General features: G+C 44.1%; 1 protein-coding gene across 1 annotated transcript in view; it reads left to right on the top strand.

The window, feature by feature from the left end:
• Positions 1–23173, top strand: part of DISC1 (DISC1 scaffold protein) — a 247429-nt gene that overhangs the window by 216623 nt on the left and 7633 nt on the right. Inside the window, exon 10 of the mRNA XM_090263358.1 lies at positions 15380–15656. Within this exon, the coding sequence (XP_090119484.1) occupies positions 15380–15656 (277 nt within the window). The remainder of the gene's footprint in view (positions 1–15379; positions 15657–23173) is intronic.

Raw genomic sequence — 23173 nt, forward strand, 5'->3', positions numbered from 1 at the left:
ATCCCCATAAATATTCAGCACCACATAAACAGAAGTTCACTTGACCATCCTTGATTTTCTAGTCAGTTTCCCAGAGGTGGTAGATGAAAGCCAGAATAGGGAAATAACTTTCTTTGCTGGATTTCCTTTGGAATAAACAGCAAGGGCGCAGACGCCTGAGACGCTGCGTTATCTTCGCCACAGTGACGGTGGGCAGTCCTCCCGGTCGCCCGTATTGATGATGAGTTGGCCCTGAACTCTGAGGGGATCTTAGAGGTGTTGGTAATAGCTGCCTGAGCTTGTCCCCTGTCGTGTGCTTCTTGTCACATGTGCCCCAATTCAGATCAGCCTGTGTCACACTGAATCCCATGGGTGCAGGAGCCTTGGAGGCACAGAGGCTGTGGGTTTCAGGCCACGCCTTGGTCTTGCTGCTCCAGGTGTGGCTGCGGACCAGCAACCTGACCACACCTGGGTGTGGTTAGAGGGCAGAGTGTCAGGCCCCAACCTGGCTTAGGAACCAGAACCTGCACTTGAACAAGATTCCCAAGTGATCCATTTGCTCATTAATCACTTTTTCTTTTCCTTTTAAAAATCACAAGTCTTTTTTAGAATCTCATGCAATCCGTGGACTGCATTCCCATGAAAATGTGCCTATACAAGATTTTGTGTTTAATTTCTACGACTGCAGGTCCCGTGGACTTCAGTTAGACCCTGCACTATGGGGGCTCCGAGGACATGCCTGGTGGAGCCCCCACCGCTGCAGGGGCTGGTTGTCCTGTGGAACCAGTCTTCACTGTGAGGCTGGACCTTGTACATTTAGGGAGCACAAGCCTCAGGAACAGTCACCTGCTGGGCTCTCCAGCCTTGTCACCCCTGCAGCTCCTGGTGACCAGTCCTGCTGTCATTTTCCTCACTTGGCCACTTGGCTCTTTCGCTCCCTCCTTCCTCACCTTAGGGACAGGGGTACCAGGTGACTTGAAACAGCTGTGCCGCGGGAGCAGTCAGCTGAGTGGTGTGACTGCCCGGGTTCTTCCCACTCATGTCGGGCTCAAGAGAGGACATGAGGGGCCTTGGTCGGGTTCTGCTGATGGCCCCTCCATGCACGTGGCCCACTGATGCTTGACCCCTGGGTTCGGCTCCTGTCACCCTTGCAGACTGAAGCAAACCCTCTGACAAATCCCTTCCCTTACTGATGGGTTTATCCAGGGCATTCTCTGACCTTGAAGAGTCCTTGCCTTCCTTGGTGAGGGACAAATAAATGAGGACGATTACAGTGTTTGATGCATGTCAAAACAGGAGTTCGGACAACGTGCTGTTACGCTAACAAGGGAGGGGTAACCAACTTTTCCAAGAGGGTGAGGGAGAGCTGAGCTTCTGGATGAACAGGATGGTGCCTGGGACTGGGGCTATGGGACTGATGACTGTGACAAACTACGGAGCTGGGATGAGCGAGTCGAAATCACATGACCAGAAGTGAGAAGAGGGTAGAAATATCAGTGTACCCTCAGATGCTGCTGTGGGACAGGCATCGTGCCTTCCACGGTCCTCTCAGTCCAACAGTCCTTTTCGGATCAGGAGGCAGGTGCACAGAGAGGCGAAGGACCTTGCCCAGGGTAGCTCAGCGCTACGCGGTAGAGCTGGGCTCCTGCCCAACCGGTGGCTCCTCCTTCAGACTCCGGGCCAGTAATCGGGGACTGGGGTGAATAAGGGACAAGGCTGCCCTGATAGGAGACATATGTGACTGGTGTGCACAGCTCACTAACGCTGCTGTCACAGTCCCCCTCCCTGTGCCTCCCGCCCTGCACTAGGTAGACTTTGGTCCTGTCTTGCGGTTTGGGTGCTGGAAAGGACTCTTTCTCGGAGCTCAGACAGAGGACACACCCTGGTGGCATTGCATGTCCTCCTTCTTAAAGGTAGAAATAGAGGCTTTGTCTCCTGCCTCCTGGGCATGACTGTGGTCTGTCTGGAGGCAATATTACCACATTGCGCAGCTTGTTGATAGGGATTACCAGACCCCAGGGAAAGCACATCTAAGACGCGCAAAGTGACAGGACTCCATGGTGGCTGCCACCTGGCTCCGCCCCCACCTGACCCCCGCAGTTCTCACCCTGAGGCGGCAGCCTCACCGGGTGGGAAGCATGGGAGGTCAGCGTGGCCTGTACTAAGCAGCTTTCACTGTTCTCTCTAGAACACAAAATTGTTTGGGGACATGTCTATATACTTTTTCCCACAGCTGGATACACATGCCTGCTTAGCTGCACGGAACCCTTTTGCCTCCTAACTCTCTGGCTGGCACATCTGAAGTGTTGTGCTTGGCTGTGAGCGCTTTGGGAGGTCTGTCTTCCATCCCCCGCTCCTGGCATAGCGAGCGCTCTCTGGCAAGCCGCGTGTTCGGAGGGGTAGCCAGAGCAATGCGTTTCACCTGTGGGTCTGGCCAGCTCCTTTTCTTTCCGAGTTGAGCTACTGGAACGTACTCAGGAGGTAAGCCGAGAGGCGATTTTCGGGGAGCATACTCTGTCATCTGGCTCCTGTTTCTCCTTAAAATCTCTGGCTGCCCTCTGTGTGGGCACACGTTTCCATTTTTCCTGCAAATCCCAGGGCCAAGCGTCGCTGTTGTGCTTCTGCAGAGCTCAGAGTAGGAAACCGTTTCCCTGACTCCCAGCTGGCACCGATCAAAACGAAGCCCCATAAACTGTGATGAACCCCTTGTGCAAAGGGGGGAAGGTCAGCACCCAGGGTAAGGATGGCGCAAGTTTTGGCAAATGGCAAAAGGGAAAGCAGTGGACACACTTAACAATTAAAAAATTTCTCTCTTGTTATGAAAGTAACGGGTGCATGGGGTTCATTTAAAAAAAACCACACAACAGAAAGGGGTAAATGTTAAGTAGAAGCCACGCGTGCCCCTCCCCCCATCGCCACGAGGAACCAGTTTCTAGTGCAACCCTTTCTGACATGCTTCACTTAAGCATGGGAATGTCTGGATCTATACACCTGCTCGTTTGTGATTTAAAAATTTTTTTTAAGTGGAATCATAATAGAATATTGTTTGTTCTGTGCTTTGCCTATTTTAACCTAAACTTAAACCTATTTTTTTAACCTTAATTATTCTTGGAGGTCTTCCCAAGCCGTTGCATAGCCTTCGGTTTTACGTGGTTGCGTGGTATGTAACAGTACGTTTGTCCGATCCCGGTTTTCTCCCTCTGGCGGTTTCCAGTTGTTTTTCGTGATGCCATTACTGATCTTTGTCACCTGTTTCTTTTTCCGTGTCTGAATACGTCTTTAGGGTAAATGCTTGGACGTAGAAGGGCCAGCTCCAAGGGCACGGGCATTTTGAATGCTGACAGATAAAGCCAAATGCTTTTCCTGGCAGAGGGTACTGACGTGCCCCCCTTCCTCTGAGACAGGGCGTGATGCACCGTTTGGACTCTCACTTCCCAGTGTGCGCATCTTTCCTTTGAATGTGGTCAGCCATCTCTGCAGATATTTACCCGCCATTTGCATGTCTTCTTCTCCCTAGCCTGCTTCTTTTCTCTTGGGATAGTGGCTTTTCTTTTTTCTTTCTTTTAAATTGATTTTTAAAACTCTTTGCAGGTTAAGGAATTTGACTCACGGACTGTGCTGCATGTTGGAAATATTTTCTCTTCATAAGCCATTTATATTTTGACTTTTATTTATAGCACTTTGCCATGTGGAAGTTAAAATTTATGTGTATCCAGATTTCCTATTTTTCCGCCTTTTTTGCTTTGCGTCTTGCTTAGAGAGGTTTCCCCACTTCAAATTGTAGTCAAATAATTTGAAATTTCCAATTAGTCATTGGCAAGCTAGAAGCCACATCAGCACTGGCTGGGTGGAGTGGCAGATTAAGACTCACCCTGAGACTTTAATTTTAATGTGGACAATCTAGTGGGATCACTTATCAGGAAAGCTTGACCCTATTAACCTTTATTAGGATGGATACTTTTTAACTTGTCTTCTTTGCTTCAAATTGGAGGAGTCCTTTCAATGTAACTTCCATGAAAGTTTATTCAGTTAATTAAATACTTCCTAACTGTCGTGGTCAGACCTTGCAGGACTCCAATCTTCATAGGATTAAAAATGAGTATGAAATATTTTCAAGCCTCATTAAGTACGTACAGAAGAAAAAGATGTATGTGCTCAAAACCCAGACATCAAGGCGGAAGGTAACTATTTTAAGAGCCCTGCAGAATGCCATATAGGTTCAGAGGAAGGAGACTATGGTGTGGGGTCAGGGAAGAGTTCTGTATTAAAGTGACATATAAGATGGGCTTCGATGACGTGGTTGCCCTTTAATGCCGTGAGTAGGATTTTGGAGGAGCAGAGGAATGAGAAGTAGCTGTCTGTGATTAGACGCTGCACATCTGTCCTGGAAGACTGAGTGGTCTACTTTGTAAGCATCCAAGGTCACACAGGAGAGTGGTGTGGGGGGAAGGGTCCAGAGCAGGACTCAGGTCATCTTGGGAGAAGCCTTGAAGGACTTTGCTTTTCACTTGACGAGTGATGGGAGCCACTGACATTTTTGGAGCAATAATAGGTGGGATAGATCGTAAGAGTGAAATATTGGAAAGCAGAAAGGCCTAAGGGTCCCATCATGCTCGGTGCTGGGAATGGAGCAGTCGGCACGACAGACGGGAATCGACAATTTCTGATGGAGTGAGGGCACTGAACAAGCCAGGGTGTGACAGGACCGAAAGGCCATGAATAGAAACAGAGACATGAAGAAGAGGGACTGATTTGATGGGGATCCCTGATGACTTTGATTTTATGTCCTAAGACTGAGTGTTCAATACTTGTTTCAGATAATTATCTATCTAATTATTTCTCTGTTCTTCACCGGGTGTTTCCTACTCAGTGATGCAGAGGGAAAAGTAATTTGTTTCTTATGATTTTAAATAGGCTGCAAGGCTAGAAAGGACTTTTCAGAAATCTGCGGTGATTGGCTTATCCGCAAGGGAAAAGGGAAGCTGAGCGGGCTGATGATCACATTATATCTTTGATTTGTGAGGAGGCCTTAATTTTCTCACCTGTGAAATCGAGCCCTGTCCCAGCAAAGCCGTTTTTGCTGTTTTGTGGCTCCTGTCTCGCAAGGGCTGGCTAGGCTGTCCTTGCTTGGGGTTGCAGTCACGAGGTTGAGGTTGGCTCATGTCAGCTCAGCTGAGTCAGATGGGCAAGATGGGGCGCTCACATGGCTGGCAGCTGAGAGTGGCCGTCAGCTGAGGTTGCAGCTGGTGCCCTTGACCAAGAGACTACATGTAGTCTGTCCAGCATGATGACCTCAGGACAGATAGACTTCTTGCATAACAGCTGGCTTCCCTCAGAGCAGATGCCCCGAACACCTGGTAGAAGCTGTGTGGCCTTGAAGTCATGTGACATTGCTCCCTCTGCCACCCACTCGTTATAAGAGAGTCACTAAGCCAGCCCAGGTGCAAGAGGAAAGGACTTAGACTCCACCTCTTGATTATGGGAATTTAAATTTATGTTGGAAACTGCTATAATGTAGCAATAGTATCTACTTCATAAGATTGTTTGGGGGATTAACAGCTCTTAGAACAGTTCCTGACCAATAGCCCTTAATGATAGTGATGGCGGTGGTGGTATTGGTAGTAGTGTTTGGGAGGAGGAGGAAGAGGAGGAGGAACTGTCTACCCTTCTGCAAAATATCTTCTGTTATCACTGGCAGGGTGAATCTTGGATAGCATGAGTCACTGGCCTTGCCCCATCTGTATTTTTATGTAATAATAGGGGACTCACACACTAATACCGCCCACATGAAGGCTGATTTTCATTTTATTATTGCCTCCCCTTATTTAAGGTTTGAAGAGTTATTCACTTTTTCTACTGCTGCTCTTACATCTTGTATATGTCATCTTGTATAATCTTTCCCTGAGATAGACACACGGCATATTATATTGCAAATGTAAAACTCAAATTGAGATTGAGTTCAGCAGCTCCTTGACTAACATTATTTTGTTCATCCTTTTTGTTAAAACATTGATGTGATGCTGTCGGAACTGAACCCTTGTTTATATCAATTAGTCTGTGGTCAAATTCATGTCATTATATGTTGTTTTGCTTAAGATCTTAGAACCTGCAGATGATGGTAAATGGGGACTTAACTATATTTTCCAGAGGTCACCAAACTTGGTAGTAGAATCAAAGTCATCTGATTTTGGTTGAATCATCCCTGTGTTGTCATGATTAATAGGCGCACCAGTTTTGTCTTAAACAATAGTAGGATAGGCACTTGGGCTGGTCGATGCAGCAGCTCGGACTTATCATCAAAACCCCAGTGTCTTTTCCTTCTTGCCTCTCTTTTCAGCTATTTCTGTGCAGAATACAGCTCTGTCAGTAGGCTGGCTCCATGAGGGTCATTGGATAGATGCTGTGGTTTCTTTGTTCACTGCTTTGGAGAGAGAAAGGAAAGACTGTTCCCACTCACCACCAGCCCAGCATGGACCACCAGATATGGTCTGATTGGGGTGGCCAATCTTGGACTATAAAGGCTTGTCCAGTGGAATGTCATGGATTGATTAACTTCATCTAATCCCAATCTACCTGAAGAGCTAGGGAGGAGTTACCATTTAATAGGTCTCAAAGAGAGAAGGGGTCGCTCTTGAATACTGCCCGAGTTCTCTCAGGAAGGGCAAAAAGAGGAAGAAGAGATGTTGGCTCAGCAGAGAGCAGGACTCACTGCAGTTTCCTAGACTTTACACCGTTTCTTAAATGACATTTTCTCTTGTCACATTATCAAATGCCATTTAGAGAAGGAGGCTTAAATGTCCAAAGCTCTGTTCAGTGGAGAATTGTGTTCATTTTTCATTCCTGGAAAATATAGAGGACAAAGGAAGACAGTTTAAATATTTCCAATACCAACCACTTTTTTGACTTGGAGATTAAGTCATTGTTGCCCGAGGAATGAGACAGTTTCAAAAACATGAGGGCTATTAGTATTTAAGCAGCTTGCAGTTGAAAGTTGAACAGCACTGGACAATTACATGTTAGTTTCATATTTTGCTTCCTCATGGTTCTGTAAGAGAACCTGTTATCTTCAAAGTTGCTAAAGACGTAAAATGTTAATGCCCTTAGAACTGAGAATATTGGTGAGTTAGGAAAGAGAGTTTCCTGACAAGAGCTGAAACTATAGTGTCTGTCAGGATCCAGGATTTCTATTCCTAAAGTGGGTAGAAGCTTGCCTCCAGACCTCCTGCCTACACACTCCCTTGCCCTCATTCCCAGTAAATAAAACACACGTTCCAAGAGGGTCGAGCTACAGTCAGACAGAATCCCTCAAACCTCATTTTATTTCCAGCTGGGAGAAGGAACAGAAATGATGGATTTCAATGCTCTCTTCAAGAACTTTCTCCCAGACACTGAAATTGCCTCATTACTGCTTGTGATAACATCCCCAGAGGTCTCACATAGCTCAAGGAGCTGTGAGACATTTATTCAGGGATCGTTACTAAGGACTTCATTACTGTCCTGCACAGGAATAGCAAAGCATCTCAGGACTTTGACATTAACCACTGCCCTCTTTAGTACAGATGGATTCAATAAGGTTTTTAAAAACCTAAAGCGTAATGGCGTTATTCCGTGGCCCCCAGTGAAGCATTGTAATTTCACACCTATGTGATAGCTCACCATTCTGCGTGGGTCTCTGAAACTCGCTTCCAAATGTTGACATGTGCATTCTAAGACAGATTTCGGGAGAAACCCCACTCTCATTCAAAGACTACCCATGCTCTTTTTTGTCAAATAGCAAATGGACACAAGGAAAATCACTGTACTGTAGAGGATTGTTTACAGAAGCAGCAAACTTTTTCCTTAGGGAAGTTAGGGGTGCTGGGCTGCTGCCTCTTCCCCCTCTTCCCCAAACGCCATCTGATAATATGACAGTCCAGCCCTGCACATGCCTTTATAAGTCAGAGAGATGCTGATGGGTCTGTCAAGGTAAAAATAAAAAATAGCACATGTACTTGAAGCAGGAAAATGTTGATGCCAAAAGGCTGTAATAAATTGTGTATGTATATTACAATACACAGAGAACTAGAAAGAAAACTATTCAAAGAGGTACAATCCAAAACATTATAAATTAGAATCCTAAAAAATAGGCCCTCACAAGTGTGTCAAGTAATTTTTGACAAAGGTGTAAAGCAATTCGACAGAGAAAGGATAGTTTTTAACAAATGGTGCTGGAATGATTGAATGTCCCTAGGCAAAACAAGACAAAACAAAAAACAAAAAGAAAAAACTCACACTTTATATAAAAATTAACTTAAATGGATCATGGTCTTAAATGTAAAACAAAAAGTATAAAACTTTTAGGAATAAAAATAGGTGTATGTCTAAGGCTCTGCAAAGATTTCTAAGACTTGACACTAAAAGCATAATTCATTAAAAAAAAAAAGCTATTGATAAATTCTACTTCATTAAAGTAAAACAAAAACAAAAGCTTGCTTTGTAAAATCCCACGTGAAATGATGAAAAGACAAGCTACACGCTGGGAGAAAATATTTGCAAACCACATGTCCAACCAAGGCCTAGCGTCTAGAATACATGGAAAATTCTCAAAATGAAGTGGTAAAGAAAAAATACAGCGGGCATTTAGGCCAAAAACATGAACAGACAGATCACTGAAAAGGCTATGCCGGTGACAAATAAACTCCTGGAACGATGTTCGACATCATTATACACGAAGGCAATGCAACTTAAAGCCACAACGAGCGCGCACTACGCAGCTACCAGGGTGCCAAGAAAGTAGGTCACTCACACACCGCAGGCGGGACTGTAACGCGGTACAGCGGCTTTGCGAAACAGTATGGCAGTTTCTTACTAAACACGCAATTACCGTACAACCCAGTAATTGCACTCCTGAACATTTCAGAGAAATGAAAACTTAATTTCATGCAAAAACCTGTACACAAATGTTAATAGCCGCTTTATTCATAATATTCCCACACAGGGAACATCACGGATGCCCTTCCGTGCGTGACTGGTTAAAACAAATTGGGGCAAATACTATGCAATACTAGTGAGCTATAAGCAGGAGCCAATTATTGGTACATACATGTCCCAGGAACTATGCTAGAATGAAAAAAGCCCCCCCCAATGCATAGTTTATGATTCCATTTCTATAATGTTTTTGAAATGACAAAATTTCAGAATGGGGACAGATTGCGTGGTTTCCAGAGGCTAGGGGTGGGATCAAGTTGGGAAGTAGGTGGAAGTGGTTATAAAATGGGACCTAAGTATCCTTGTGCAGGTGGAAAGATCACTATTTTGAGTGTGGTGGTGGATATATGAATTTACACAAGTGATAAGATTGTATTGAAACATGCACACACACACACACATACATGAAAGGAAGTCTGAATAAGATTAGTGGATTGAATCAATGTCAAGTCTCTGGTTGTGATATTGTACTCTATTTTTGCAAAATGTTGGAAACTGGGTAGAGGGTACATGGATCTCTCTGTATTATTTCTCACAATTATGTGTGAATTTAATAAAAAGAAAAGGGAAGGTAGGGAAAAAAGAAAGACAAAGCTTTTAAATAATTAAAAATTGTAGTTGTAATAAACCAGAGAAATAGCAACAATTGCACAATAGCTATAGTAATTGTGAAGACATGAATTAAAGCCACCAATACCAAAGATAATGTCATAGAAAGATTTTAATAAAATTCAGCAAATGTTTTGTATTGGATTCATTTTTGAAAAAAATATGTTAAAATGTTGAAAATAAAGGGTGGTAAAAATATAAGCCAGGACAAAATTGAACTAAAAGGATGTTGGAGTAACAATTATTATATCAGACAAAATAGATTTTAAAGCTAAAACATATCAGCCAGGACAGTAAGCACATACTGAAAAGAAGCAGTAGAAAATTTAATGATTGGAGCCTATGCGTCTAACATTATAGTATGAAATATATAAAAGAACCAATGGAACAATGGGAGAAAATAGATGAATCAGGAGTTCTAGCTGGAAATGTAAAACACTCCTCTTAGACACTGGTAGAGGCAGACAAAAAAACAAATATATAAAAATGTTAATAATAATATACTTTCACTGTAGACCCAATGACCAGAACACTCGTTCCTTTTGGACACATATGGAACATTTATTTACAAAGATCAGTCAAGTACTAGGTGACCTAGAAATTCTCAATTAATTTTATAAAGCATATTTTTAACCATTATGCAATAAAATTAGATATTAATCTAACAAAAAGAAAGCTGAAGAAATCTCTTCTATCTGGAAATTGAAGAACATACTACTAAATAGCTCTTGTATTAAGGAGTTAATCATGAGGAGAGACAAGGGGAGCATTAATATGTAAAATTCGTGGGACACTAGTGTTGTAAATTTTGAAAATAAAATTGATTTAATTACAAAAAATTAAAAATTGGTAAGTTTGTGAGTATACAAGTGCTTGGTAAATTATTTTAATATTTTTCTGTACATTAAAAAATACCTAGTAATTTAAAAACAAACATTTTATAATAAACAAAAACATTAGACATGATTAAGATATTGCTCAGACAAAAAATTAGAGCTTTAAATACATGTATTAGAAAACTGAAATAGCAAGAGAGGAAAAGAAAAGAAAAGAATAAATGATTGTTTAGCAAAATAAGCTAATAAAAAGATAATAAATCCAAAGTAATGAGGAAAAGGATATCTAAAGATAAAATCAGAAATCAGGAAATAGATAAAAAATCAATATTAAAGATTTAACAAAGCAAATATTGGGTCTTTGGGAAGATTAGCAAGATAGCAAACTTCTGATAAGACTGAACAAGATAAATAAGAAAATAGGTAACTCGTCGTCGTCGGCAGCCGTCCGTCTCGAGAGACGATGGTGTAGCTTCTTAAGAGTCTATCTGCACCGCTGAGAATGGCTGTGCAGTTCGACTCGGGAGTGACATGGTATCTGTCTCCTCCCGTGTTGAATCGACATCTTGTGATGACGCTGAAGCTACAGAGCCTGGGCAGGGTAATATGGAGGGTCTGCTGTTGCCCATGCAGCAGACCCCCCCCTCTCTTCGCAGCTGAAGGGTCCAAGGGAAAGACGGAGTCAATACAGCTTGGCTTCAGGTGCGCCGCAGGAGTTGCCGGTGTTGACTACAACGTCAAACCGCCTTAGGGACTCCGGCTCCGGATTTTCTGTCGGGGTTTACTCCCTTAGCCTTTCCCCTGAAGAGGTATGCCGCAAGGCAGCGGAGGTTTTTTGGAGTCAGAGTTTTCCTTCTCTGATGTACCCTGACTGGAAGATCGAACCAGCGACACTTAGCTCGCAGGCCGACGCTCAATCCACTGAGCTAAACCAGCCAGGGCAGAAATAGGTAACTAAAGCAATATGAAAAGGAGAAATGTCTAGGGTTGCAGGTGACCTTAAAAATATTTTTTAAAAGTATTGTACAGACATTACAATATATATGTAGCCCACAAGAAAATGGACTTATTATATCTACAAAGTATTTAAAGTGTTAAATTGAACACAAGAAGAAATAGAAAACTAAGTAGGCTATAAAAATTAAAGGTATTTCAGTGTCAATAAAACATTCCCTTCAACAAAAGCCTTAGGAAAAGGATGGGGAACCTAAGAAAGGAATAATCTGGCAATAGATTTGAAACAAACAGCTCACAGAAGAACATGGGAGTCGCTATGAAGCCCTTATAGTGGAGGAACCCGACTTCAGACAGCAAGGTGCCCTCTGCAGCTACCAGGTTGCCTGGAATTAGGAAGCCGGAAAAGACCCAGACTGGTGTCCTCACTGAGGACTATCGATCGCTTCTCATGAACACCAGACCCCTGTCCCCTTCTCCCAGGACATGGTTCAAAAAGTCTTCTCTCTTTCTCTCTTCTTATTGTTTTTGTTATGAATAATGTTGTATGATCATATATGCAGTTGATTGGCATTATTTGTGGATTCTGTATTTGTCAGTTTGCCTGCTCATGAGGATTTACGGGTAACCCCTGAATCCATACCTGCAGAGCTTTTGCCGTCCTTCATGGTCGTGCACAGAGTGGCTCAAATTTGTCACTGCTGTGCTTGTTCTCAGCTGAAGTCAAGCGAGGGGATGCCCTGCCTTTGTGCTACTCATCCTGTAAACTAGTGCTCTTGGTGCTGTCTACTTAGTGCCATGGCTTTGGCACTTTGGTGCTTTTTCTTGGTGACTTTGTTATTTAAAATTGCCGTTAAACGTAGTGCTGAAGTGCTGTCTGAGCTCCTACGTGCGGGAGGCTGTGCCGTGCCTGACGGAGAAAATACACGGGTTAGAGAAGCTTCGTTTAGGCACAGGTTACAGCGCTGTGGCCACAGATTTGGTGTTAATGATTCAGCAACACTGTACATTCACTGAGGGGTGTCTTTAAACAGAAACACACCTAAAACAGACTTTCTGTTGATTGTTTGATGGAAATGTGGCCGGAGCTTCACGGGGACCCTGTGTTCTCCTTGGGAGCAATTGTTCAGTACTTAGTAAGTCAGTGCACTTGGTGACTTCATAGAACATGACTGCTGTGAATAAGGAAGATGGACCGTATGTGCATTTCACTGAGTGTATACCCAGGAGTCACAATACTGGGTCATATGACTGACATATTTGTGACTTTTGTACAACAGTCAGATTTCAAAGACGTTCTCATACATGCTCACCAGCGGGATATGAGAGTACTAGCAGCTTCGTATCTTTTCCAACACTTGGCATTGTCAGGCTTTTGAATTTAGCCATCTTGCAGATGTGCCCATCACCCTGTGGTTTAATATGCATTGTCCTGATAATGAAAATTTTTAGGTGTTGAGCATCTTTTCATAAGTTACTTATTGGCCACATAGATGCCCTCTTTTGTGAAGCACCTGTTCAAGTCTTTCCCCTTTTTTAAAAACTGGGTTGTTTGTCTCTTTCTTATTGATTTGTAGGAGTCTTGTTTCTCTCCTGGAATCAGCCCTTTTGGTTGCATGTGTGACAAATAATTTCTTGCATGGTGTGGCTTAGCATTACACTCTCTCAATGGTGTTTTTTGATGAATATACGTTTTTAATGTTAATGAAGTCAAATTTGTTATATGTTTTCTTGATAGTTTAGAGCTTTTTAATTCCTGTTTAAGAGATCATTGCTTACTACAAAGTCTAAAGACCTTATCCTATTTATCTTCTAGAAGGTTTATCATTTTATCTTTTAGATTTTGACCTACAGTCCACCTGAAACCAATATTTGCATAGTGTCAGCCAGTAAGCGTGATTTTCTTTTTTTCCTGCAGTGATGTCCATTTGGCATGGTACATATGTTGAAAAGACTGTCAGATCCCCACTGTGTAGTATTTTATCTCTAATAATGCTCTCGTAATGTGCCGTTCCCATCCTTCCACTTGTAACCTGTGTGTAGCCTTATATTTAATGTATGTCTGTTGTAAGCAACATACATTGATTTTAATGTTTTATTCTAATATAAATTCTTTACCATTTAATTGAAGTACTTATCTATGTATATTTAACATAATTCCTAATCTATTTGGGTATAAATATTTCTATTTTACCATTTCCCCCATTTGTGTCATGTTTATCCCTGTTTTCTTTATTGCTTTCATTAAAGCAATACTTAGGTATTTTTAAAAAGATTTTATTTAATTATTTTTAGAAAGAGGGGAGGGAGGGAGAAGGGGAGGGAGAGAAACATCCATCAATTGCCTCTCGTATGAATCCCGATCGGGGACTGAACCCACAATGCAGGCATGTGCCCTGACCAGGAATTGAACTGACGACCTTGCTCTTTGCAGGACGATGACTGACTAACTGAGCCTCAGCGGTCAGGGCAATATTTAAGTATTTTTAATTTTAAACAATTTCTCCCATGTTAGCTTGTCAGCTATACAGTCTTCTAACTTCTCTCTTTTCTGACTACCCTAAAAGGTTCGGTATGAACCCTTGACTTTCTGAAGTCTAATCTAAATAAGCACTTCTGCTACTTTCTGGGCAGCGCAAGGACCTAAACTGTCTTGATCATTTTCCTTCTCTCTTTCCCTTTGCCTGGTTGCCATGTATTTTAATTCTTTATATATTTTAGGCTGCAAAAGCAATTGTTGTTGCTTTTTTTCATCACTCTTCTCTTCGAATGTACCCACGAATTTACTCTTTCCACGGTTTTTCATTCCTTTGGGCTAGCGCTTGCTTCCTGCTGGGGTCATTTTCTTCATTATGGATGGGGTGCCAGGGAACACACTTCGTGTTTACTTATCTGAAGATATCTTTATTTTATTTTTACTTTTAAAGGAGATTCACGATGACTGTATAATTTATAGATGACAATTATTTTCTTTCAGTAGTTTAAAGATGTTCTGTTGCCTCCTGGCTCCCACCTTTTCTGTTACCTGTGTTATTGTTCCTTTGAAGTAAATGTCTTTTGTATGCTCTGTCTGCTTTGAAGGGTTCGTTCTGTCTTTGCTGTTCAGCAGTTTCACTATGACAGACCTATGTGTGCTTTTTCCTTTGATTTTTCTTGCTTTGAGATTGAAGTGCTTCCTGTATTATATAGTTTGATATTTCCCTTGTCAATATTTGAAAATTCTTAGCTAATATCTCCTCTGATATTTTCCCATCTATTTCTTTCTTTTTCCTCTGAATTCATTATTATAAACGCAGGCTTTACCATAGTGATGATGAATATGTTCAAGAAGAAGAAGTGATGGGTCATTTAAGCAGAGAATTGAAATATGCAGAAGAATAGCAAATAAAAATTATAGACCTGAAAAATAAGTAATATTTAGAACACAGATAAATTGAATAGCAGATTAGACATAGTAGAAAGAAGGATTATTAAATGAAAGATAGGTATATTGAAAAATACCCAGCATGAAGTTGAATAGACGGATGAACTTCTTTCTGTCTCTTTCTGCCACTGAGGCTGAGTATTGTTACGGTTTGTATTACCCTGCACTGCCTCACTTACTTCCATTACCTGCGTGGGTGTGTGTCGGTAGGAGAAATAGTGGGCGCGGCACAATCCAGGCAGATGAAACAGTCTGTGAAACAGTACAGAGCCAGGGAGAGTTGGGTGGGTCTGGGCAGTCAAAGAAAGTCAGCAGGGCTGGTGCCCAGGCATGAGCAGGAGCTTTTTGTATTGGGCCACTAAGTCTGGAAAAATATAATACACAGGATCTCGGATGCCTTTGCAGACCAAGTAATTAAGATGAACCAATACTTACTTCACTGATACTCGGTGGTCCCTCTGAATCTTCTGGTGGAAATAATCCATCGCTATCCAAAATGAGGTTGATAACTGGAGGCTAACTAGCTATATCCGGGGAGACAGGCTCTTGACCCGGTGTGATGGAACGTCACTGAATTGATGTTTCCGCCTCTGCTTCCCCTCTGTCTTAGCTGCACATGTCCGCTGCTGGGAAAAGTGTGGGAAGCTGACTTGGAAGCTTGCCAGCTGCTTCTCCAGAGCCTGCGGCTCCAGGAGGACAGAGGCAGCCCATCTGCAGAAGAGGAGAAGCAGGTGGCTGAGTCAGGAGGAGCTGCCTGCGCCCCTGCCGCTGGCCTGCACCCCAGGCCCGGCTCTGAAGATGAGAGGAGGATCCCTCTGCAGGGGCAGGAAGAGCAGTTGGCTCACCTGGGCCCCCCTGCTTCCCGTGCTGATGGCGAGCAGAAAGAGGTCTGTCTGCCCTGCGGCCTCCGCAGGGGTTCCCCTGGGATGGGGGCTCTGGGGCCACACACACAGTATGGGGAGGGCTTCCCAGGGAACCATCCGAACGTTTTAACGTTTTAATAACTCTTGGGTATGATTATAAAATAATGTAGAATTTTTGTAGAAGGAGTTTGAAATATAGAAGAGCAAAAAGAAAAACTTCGGCCTATTTAGTTCTATTTTATTTTACCTTTATGACCACAGTTTAAATATATAGTATAATATATAATTACTACATATAACATACAATAGATGTGTCATGTAACATGTAGCTATTATATATACTATATATGTCATATATATAAATTATATATTTAGAATCTATATCTTATGATGTATCATTATTTATTAGAATCAACATTCAAATATATGTATATATCCCATTAACTGTTTTTGGCAAAACAAATTCACAATTGTTATTCATAATCTGCTTTATTCATTTTTAAAAAACCTAACTCTTACTTGGCTTATGCCTGTTATATAGTATATATATGTAAATTATATTTTACATATCTATGTATGTATACACGTATATATGTGTATATATATGGATTTATTTAACATTTTACCCCAAGGCTGACCTCAATGAACAGAGAAGAGCTTGCAACTCTGCCCTCCCGTCCCCTCCCCTCACTTTCCCCTCTAACCCTGACAATATTCCTTTCAGTGAAAGGCATCCAGGAATTTTTTCCAGCTTCGGTGCCCTGACGGGAGGCTTTGGAGCGCTTTCTTCTGGCCAGGTTCCCAGGTGTCCTGAGTATTAAAAGGAAATGAAAGTGTGGTGAAGCCGGAGGAACGTGTCACTTCACGTTTACGGCTCACACTTGACGTTCGGTGGGTCTGTTCCGTGACTCACGGCGCAGTGGGGAGAGTACCCCGTGTCCCCCACCTGGGGGCCTCCCTGACCTGTCTCAGGACCGTAGTCTGCACAGAGTGACACTCACTGGTGGCACGAGCCCACAGTCACTGCCTCTGGGCTGCTTGGAAGAAGGACACTTGGTCCCATATTTGAATTGAGTGACTTACGAGAAAGCCGGCTCTTGTCGCTCTGCAGTCCCGCCGGCCTCACAGAGTCAGGCTCTAAACTGAGCCACAGATGACCTCAGCCTTTGTTAGCCTAAGCCCTCAGCAGGGACCCTCTCCCCAAAAGCCGCTGGAGCTCTTGGTAGAGGTGTGGAAACTTTGCATCTATTGCAGTTGGCCGGCTGGAAAGAATATTCTGGTGTGGAGGGAAGCAAGGGGAGGGCACCCCTGGGTGGAAGAAGCTGTGGGCCTTGGGGCTGAGGCTCAAGGTCAGGCTGGCTCTCCAAAGTGGGCTCTCAAGGGCTCTGCCGGGACAGGCAGGAGCTAGGCCAGGTCTGCTGGGGCCTCAGCCCACTGGAGGTCAGAACTGACTCAGTAGGTTTGACCTTGTGGAAGGAGTCTTTTCTGTCCCTCCCTTTCTCCCCATTCTTTCCTCCCTCCCTCCCTCCCTCCCTCCCTTCCTTCCTTCCTTCCTTCGTTCCCCATATGTCCCTCCAGGCTCTTCTGGCAGATGACTTTTCCAGATTTAGGAGAATGATTCTTCCCTCCATAAGATTACTCTCACCTGCCAATCTGGCTATGGGAAAGTAGAGCTAATTTTGCCTAAAAGAACGAAATTCAGAGTCAAGATGAATAAATAGTAGAGTCTTGTCATAGAAGGATACTTGAGGTTCCTGGTGAGGAGGAGGCCCCAGAGGCTGCTTCGCTGAGCTCCCGGAGCTCCCTCAGCCCCCCAGCTCCCCTGCACCGAGTCCAGTCCCTGGACAGCCTGCAGTGCTTTGTTGTTTTCTTGGGGGTGGAGAGAGCAGAGGGGACTTGAAAGCATTTGGTAGGTCTCTTGACCTTGCCCCATCCCGTGCGCTTTTCCAGGGCTTCATTCAGAGAGGAGGCAGGTATCCTTTAGGCCCATGAGTGGCAGGAGTGTTAAGATGGTAGGTATTTCCTGGAAAGGGCAAAATTATGGGAACAGAAAACAGATCAGCAGTTGCCAGGAACTGGGGCTGGGGTTATGCCTATTTAAAAATGAGGCTGTAGATGTTGGAATTGGTTGCACTAGGCTCAGGGCTTTCAGAAGACAGTAAAAGATGATGGAAGGAGCCCGAGGCATCGAGGCTGCATTTCCTTATCTGCTAAAGAAAATGAGGGTAAAGAAAACTACCCGTGAGGTTGTTGTGGAGATTTAAATAAAATACTACATCTAAAACTGAGTGGCACATAAAGAGTACAGGGTTAAAAAATGTTTTGTGTGTGTGCGCTTATCACTTTCTGGCAGTTACAAATGCCTCTAACTAAGACTTTTGAAAAATACTCTATCTTACCTCCTTGATCAAGAAGCAGATGTGAGCAGTGAAGGAGTGGCAGACAGCTAAGAAAATAAAGGTTTAATAAAGGAAGCATCTTGTTTGTATTGGGATGGAGGACTGTAGACCCCTGAAGGCACAGAGAAACGACAGCCCAGCCGAGGCTCTTGTTGGGAAGGTGATTTTGTTTTCCTGCCTGGGTTTTGCAGGGAGTCATTGAAGTCTGGGGTATGTGTGTGCTTATCCTGTGGCGAACGCGTCTATTTGCTTTGCGGCTCCAAGTTGGTTTTGCTTCGGAACTCCCGCCGGGTCTGGCCGTCCCACACTGGGTTCTCTGTTGAAGTGTGATGCCCTGAGGACAGTCAATTTCTTTTAAACCCAAATCTCCCATGAAAAATTGCTGACTTACAGAGGTCTGCAGGGAGACGGGTTGCCAGAGCCTTCACGGTGCTCATCTGGCCCATGTGGCTTTTGTGCATTTCACCTGCGCTTTGTTAGAACAAGGGCGTTGTCATTAATTAAAGCTTTTGCTGTGTTTATGGTCCCGCCAGGCTGCTGTGCCCCATTTTCCCCATTTTACAGCGGGGTCCACTGAGGCACAGTAAATTGCTTTGTGCTTTGTTACGGAGGAAGTCAGCCCGAGGGCCGTGGGCCAGTCTTAGCAGGCGCGTCCTCAGTTGTGAGAGCTTCCTCCTTTTGGGTTTCACTGAACCTCTCTTGCAAGCCCTTCCTGGGCTCTGGAAGCAATCAGCTGCCGTTGGCCCTGCTTTATAGACATTACAGAAATTGCATGGGGGCCAGACAGGAGCTGGGGAAATCAGTGAGCCAGCTTCCTCTGCTGTGAAGCTGCTCCTTTGTACTCGCTCTTCTGGCCATAATAACTGCATAATTCTTTCTTTCCTGTCTGCAGCCCGCCTGCTGGGTGTGCTTTCTGTTACCACCAAGTGGGCTCCCATCCCGCGGAGTTCCCTGGACTGCATCACTCTGCCCCGACTTGTCACCACAGCTGCTTCCTCTCCCATCCTGTAGCTGCCACCAAAGAGGCTAAGAGAGGCCAAAATAGGTGCCGCCGCTCTGAGCCACCTCCTGGAGTATTTGAGTAGCCAGTGTGTGGAGATGTCTCTGATAACAGGAATTAGCAGCAAGACAGACAGGCGGTGCCACTTTGTTTACTAGATCACATATCGCAGAGTCTCTGCAAATTGATGCAGGTATATTCCAATTCCTTTTCACTCAATTTTATGTGAAAAGAAAGCCGGATAAAGGCTTCTGTGGGAAAGACATGTGTGCTCACCGTCTTAACCTGATTTCTAATTCTAGAGACGCCTGTAGTGGTCAGAGGCAGGGGCAGACCCGATGCTCTCTCTGTCACTTCCTGGCTCACTTCAGTCTCAGCACCCTCCACCCCTGAGTGGAATGGGGTAAAAACAGTGGGTCCTTCCCTGGTTGGGTAGCTCAGTTGGTTGGAGCATCATCACAATGTGCCAGGGTTACAGGTTCTATCCCCGGTCAGGGCACATACTGGAATCAACCAATGAATGCACGGGAAGAAACAAAAAATTCCTCTCTCTAAAAGTCAATCAATAAGAAAGGAAGGAAGAAAGAAGGTCCTGAACTATGCGATGTGAGAGCCTGTGAGGCAACATGTGGAAATGCTCACTTACCTCCCAGCTGCTTTTATCTCATGCCTTTCGGGAAAAAGCCGAGGGCCAGGGCCTGGAGGGAAGTTGCCCTTCGCTAGAATTGGGTACAGCAAACCCACCTCTACTGCAAACCCTAGACCAGCAGAAGCAATCAGGGTGCAACCGGGGCGGCAATTGGCTCATTAATTCAAAAGCCGGAGAACGATCGAAAATGATACATGTGCATTTTAAACTTGCTTAAAACTGAAGACACACCATCCTTGACTAATCGTTTGCTAGGGGACCAAAGCTTTTTGTTTGTAGGGGTCTGCCGACTGGCTTTTCCCAGGGTCCTTGTGCACAAACCTCGGGGATGATGCCTCGCCTGCAATGTCCAGTTTGCAGTTCTTTAAGGAGGACTGGAAATTTCAAGAGCATTTGCAAAGCAATCCTGTCTCTCCCCACTCCTTTTTTAAATCCTCACCTGAAGATATGTTTAATGATTGTAGAGAGAAAGGGAGGGGGGAGAGACAGAGAGAGAGAGACAGAGACAGGGAGAGAAACATTAATGTGGGAGAGAAACATCCATCTGTTGCCTTTTGTTTGCACCTCAACCAGGGATCAAACCCGGAACCTAGGTATCCTGACCAGGAATCAACCCTTGCAGCCTTTGGGTGTATGGAGTGATGTTCCAGCCAAGTGAGCTACCTGGCCAGGGCTCTCCCTCTCTTAAATATTGAGTTTTTCCAGGGTTTTGAACTTGGTTTATATGGAGACAAGAACTCTCTCTTCACACTAATATTTTATTGCTTTACATTTATTTAAATTTTGTAATTAGAATTTTAAGTAAAACTGGCATAAGCAGGTTTAGAAATGAACACCACTCATCCAATAGGAACAGAAGTGCTCACCTGAGCTTTGGTTCTGCCTGGCCTTTGTCCTGCGTTTGGGAGGGAGCAGAGCCACCGGAAAACCTGGGGGTGGGGAAGGGGCTTCCCCATTGCCGCTCGCTGGCTCCTGCTGGTTCCCCCAGTTAATTCATGTCAGCTTGTTGGCTTTTCTTACCTGCCCTCTGAAAGGCGGTGGGCTCCACGGATCTGACTCCTTTTGGAAAATTCTGGAACAACTTTCTGTGCTCCAGGGCTTAACGGTGGCAGTTCTTCCACTAATTAAAAATTACCCAGCGCTGCCAAAGAAAACAACCTGGGGCCCTGGGAGACGCTCTCCTCTCGGAAACTCCTTGTCATGCGTGGATGAACACGAGGATGGCCACCACCTGGACAGAGGGCTGATTTACGGACTTGTAACATTGGAGGCTTATCTGATGAATGTGGGGTGGTTTCCTTCGAGGAGCTGAGACATTTGTGGAAAACGAACTGACCCTGTCCCCTTGTTGGACGTAGGCCGCATCCGACTTCCTCACCTGTCTGAGGCCAGGGCAGCTGAGTCAGGAGCGGCGCAGGTGTAGCTCTGCGCGGGTGGGAGGCGTGGGCTCGGATTCTGCGCGCTCCTGGGCTGGGTGCGACCAGGCTCGGCTTACAAAGGGCCGCGTTCAGAGCCAGGAGTCAATGGCGGCATTCAACACCTTTAATCCTGGTGGTCTCATAGTTGCATACTTTACAAAAAAAGATTTAGAAATTTAAAAAAACAATTAAATCTAAAATGAACACAGATGGAAGTTGGCATTTGATTCTTTTCTCTTTGTACTTCAGTATTTTCTAGCGACTCCCAACTGTGCTCTGTTTCCATTTTCTTATACAAAAGGGTCTTGTGACTTGATGTCACCACCCCTGGAATCTGAATCCTGTGTGAAGTACAGGTGATATAGGTACGTGTTGACTTGTGGATAGCATTGGCAGATAGACTTTTCCTCAGCAGGTCCTAGAGTTTGGCCTCATCCCACTCTGATCTTCAGCTGAAATGTGCTCAGAGAAAGCAGTCCGACTTCTCTCGCGTGATCTTGTGATATAACCTATAGCTGGGAACCACAGGCCAATGAACACTTAGGAATTATCAGGCAGTTTCTCCTTTTCTCAGCTCTTCTGGGCTCTGGTCATCGGCTCTGTTTGGAACTGGGCGCCTCCTCTGCAAAAAGCATGCAGATACTTGAAGACAGTTTGCCGCGCGCTCCGACCTGAAGACGGCTGAATACTTCAGAGGCTTTCCTTACCATTTATGGCCTCTGGATGCTTTTAAAAGAAACACCACTTACTCAGGGTGCCGCCCTGTAATTTAGGTATTTGGATTAATACTTGCATTATGTGGAGTAATAACGATGCAACTTTAGCGTCTTCATTTGCTCCTCTCTGCTTGGCATTTACACATGACTGTAGAATTCAGAGTTAATGTGGAAAGACAAACACTTATAAAATCTATTTCAAATAGATGTGAAAGGTACTCTTTGTGGTATGGACAGGACTTTGAGGTAAATATTCTTTATGTGGACAATAAAAGAAGAAAACCCTATAGCATGCCTGGAATGTATTTGCCAAGCAAATACTTTGGAAAACAGCCCAAAGGAACATATTTAAGGCTGTGATTTGAATACCAAGCTAAGTTCATGCTTTATTTAATGCATCAGCTAAGCTCACGGGTGGTGGTAATTACATCTGGTTTACCTTAAGCTATAGGAGAGGGAGCGAGACTTTGCAATGGAGCAAACACCATGAGGTTCAAGTTGCATCTTTGCTTTGTAAGTATTCTGTGTTTGCAGTGCAGGCGTTTTTACTTAGTTTTTCTATTCTCTTTCTTTTTAAGTTAAACACTGCATATGGCTCAGCAATTTATAAATGCAGACAGCTTGACACCCACGGGGAAGAATGCTCTGTCACCTGTCTTTTCTTTGTTCTGTAGCCTGTGACTTTGCATGGGTAGGAAACTGTTTCTGATGCCTTATTACATGGCCAGGAAAATAGGGATCTGAGTAAGAGAGCACAGAGTAGGATTTCCTAGACGGGGCTCCTTGCCCCAGCGGCCCTGCCCCAGCCGGGGTGGAAGGAAGTGAAGACTAAATTAAGCACAGTACAGGCGCAAAGCATTTTCCACTGAAGCACCGGCCTCGGAGGTAGTACCTGTTGATTTCCCAGAGTAATTTTAAATCATAGCAAGAAACGCTTCCTCAGTTACGAGGTTTTCCTGTTTTATTACCTGATACCATTTCAGACATCACTGCCTCCCCCTTTAGAGACACTTTTGACAGCATTTGAGAAAAATCAACTGTTTAAATATTCTTGATTCAGTGACTCAACCCAAGCTCCAGCCCATCTGCTCCCGTCTGTGGCAGGTTACCACAGAAGAATAACATTTCGGAACACACAGGCTCTGTTGGGCGTGGAAGCCTTTCATAAGCTGAATTGGCAGCTACAGCAGTGACTGCCTAACTAGCAGTTTAACCTAAACAGTTTCCCATTCCACATGCGTTTTCTATTCAGAATAAAAATAATTAACATGATTTTTCTCATCACTCTAGATACAGCCTAATGAGATATTGCTACCAGATACTTGCTCTTATCAAAACAATTATTTTTATTGTATTATT

This window comes from Furipterus horrens, unplaced genomic scaffold (assembly GCF_987537825.1).
Source record: "Furipterus horrens unplaced genomic scaffold, mFurHor1.1.pri manual_scaffold_15, whole genome shotgun sequence".
NCBI classification, from domain to species: Eukaryota; Metazoa; Chordata; class Mammalia; order Chiroptera; family Furipteridae; genus Furipterus; species Furipterus horrens.